The following is a 1,910-nucleotide window of genomic DNA, read 5'->3' as shown; positions in this document are numbered from 1 at the left end:
TCATCGAAGAATGAGACACCAATAATGTAGAGCCGCGGAAAATTGAAATACCAAATAATGTCATCAATAATGCTGTACACTTCATGCTTCGTTTATGGCTCAGAATTCACTAGTTCCTCCACACGTGTGCATGCTCTGCTATCAAAGCCCTCCACTCCACACGTGTCATTCCACGCAGGAGTGAAGATGCCTATAAATCAACACCCACTTGCACTGTTGCACCCCCATATCATCCTCCTCAAGAAATAATGGAGGCTCTCAGCAGCAGAGCTTGCCCCCCTCCTCCCCTTCACACCCTTCAGCCGTCGCGCCTGACTGGTTTTAATCGTGTGTTTGCTGCAGTTTATACAGGTGCCATCCTCGCCTTGCTCTATCACCGTTCATTCAAACTCATCAACTCCACCACCTTACCCTCCTTCTTCATCTCCCTCTCCATGCTTATCTCCGATCTTCTTCTCGCTTTCATGTGGGCTGCCACGCAGCCATATCGCATGCGTCCTATATATCGTAATGAGTTCCCCGACAACCTCGGAAAGATCGTGAAGGAATCAGATTTCCCTCCACTTGACGTGTTCATATGCACCGCCGACCCCTACAAGGAGCCGCCGATGGGAGTGGCAAACACGGCCTTGTCGGTGATGGGGTACGATTATCCACCGGAGAAGATCTCCGTCTACGTGTCCGACGATGGGGGCTCCCAGCTTACTCTCTTTGCTTTCATGGAGGCTGCTAAGTTTGCAACCCATTGGTTGCCGTTTTGTAGAAAGAACAATTTAGTAGACCGGAGCCCAGAAGCATATTTTGCTTCGACTAATTCTTGGAGCTCTGAGTCTGAGGAGATTAAGGTAAAACACAATAAAGCTTCTTGATATATATATGCATGAAATTATTCATAAATATTTCTTTTAAAACCTCCTTTTTCTTCTTCTTCTTCAAAGTTTTTTGGGTTAATTCCTTATAATTATCACATATATTTGATGAGTTGGAGGATTCAAGGTAATCATCGATCACTTCTCTCAGATAGATTGCTGGAGACACTTTTTTTTTTTTTACATTTTCAACTTTTTCACTCACCAAAATAACTAAAATTTACTTACTATTTCGGTAAAGCTACTAAAAATGGTCTTACTGGCTAAAGTCTAGTGAAAAATGATTGCTGGATGCATTGACAGTTGACCAGTTGGTAGCTGATATACATTGACCATATATAAGTTGAACTGTCGTTCAAGGTTCCATCCATGCATTCAACTTTATTCTACAAAAAAAAAAAAAAAAAAAAAAAAAAGTAAAAAAAAAAGAAAGAAGATAAATATACAAAAAAGAGACAAAAAAAAGGCATTAAATACGTTTGGCAAGGGAGGTAAGCACTGTGGGCTGGAGCAGTGCTGTTCCCGACTCTGGCGTCGCGGTGACGTTTTCGAGCTTTTCAATTTTTTTTTTTAAACCGTCATTAAGAAAAGCACGGAGAGGGAAAGATGGAGATTCGATGACCACCTTATTAAAAATAGTTATTGGGACCACCCATTTTGGTAAAGAATGTTGGAACCACCAATACAGTGGTCGGGAACCACCAGGTAAGCTAAGAGTGGTCCGTTACGCAGACCACTATATTAAAAAAAAAAAAGGATGGGTGCATTTGGGGGTGGTCCGTGCGGGAGTTTTGACCGCCACTCACCAGGCATTCAGATGGCCGGCTCACCCGATATATGAGATTAGTGACCGCCCAAATCTTGAATGTTTTGAACCAAAGAAGTGTAGATGCGCCGCTAATGCGCTGGCGAGGGTCGACACTCCAATCCCTGCGTGAACTACCGCCCCGCCCAGTAATAAAGGTGATCAGGCGGCGCGTTTGTGAAAGTGTATTATCTTCCTGTTTCATTTAATATTTTTATTTAAAAAAAAAAAAAAAA

General features: G+C 42.6%; 1 protein-coding gene across 1 annotated transcript in view; it reads left to right on the top strand.

The window, feature by feature from the left end:
- Window positions 1-216: 216 nt before the first annotated feature.
- LOC132175753 (cellulose synthase-like protein G3) overlaps window positions 217-1,910 on the top strand; it is a 6,437-nt gene continuing 4,743 nt past the window's right edge. The window contains exon 1 of the mRNA XM_059587794.1: window positions 217-845. Within this exon, the coding sequence (XP_059443777.1) occupies window positions 249-845 (597 nt within the window). The 5' untranslated portion in view covers window positions 217-248. The remainder of the gene's footprint in view (window positions 846-1,910) is intronic.

Source organism: Corylus avellana, chromosome ca3 (genome assembly GCF_901000735.1).
Source record: "Corylus avellana chromosome ca3, CavTom2PMs-1.0".
Classification (NCBI taxonomy): domain Eukaryota; kingdom Viridiplantae; phylum Streptophyta; class Magnoliopsida; order Fagales; family Betulaceae; genus Corylus; species Corylus avellana.
This window is presented reverse-complemented; position numbering and strand designations above follow the sequence as displayed.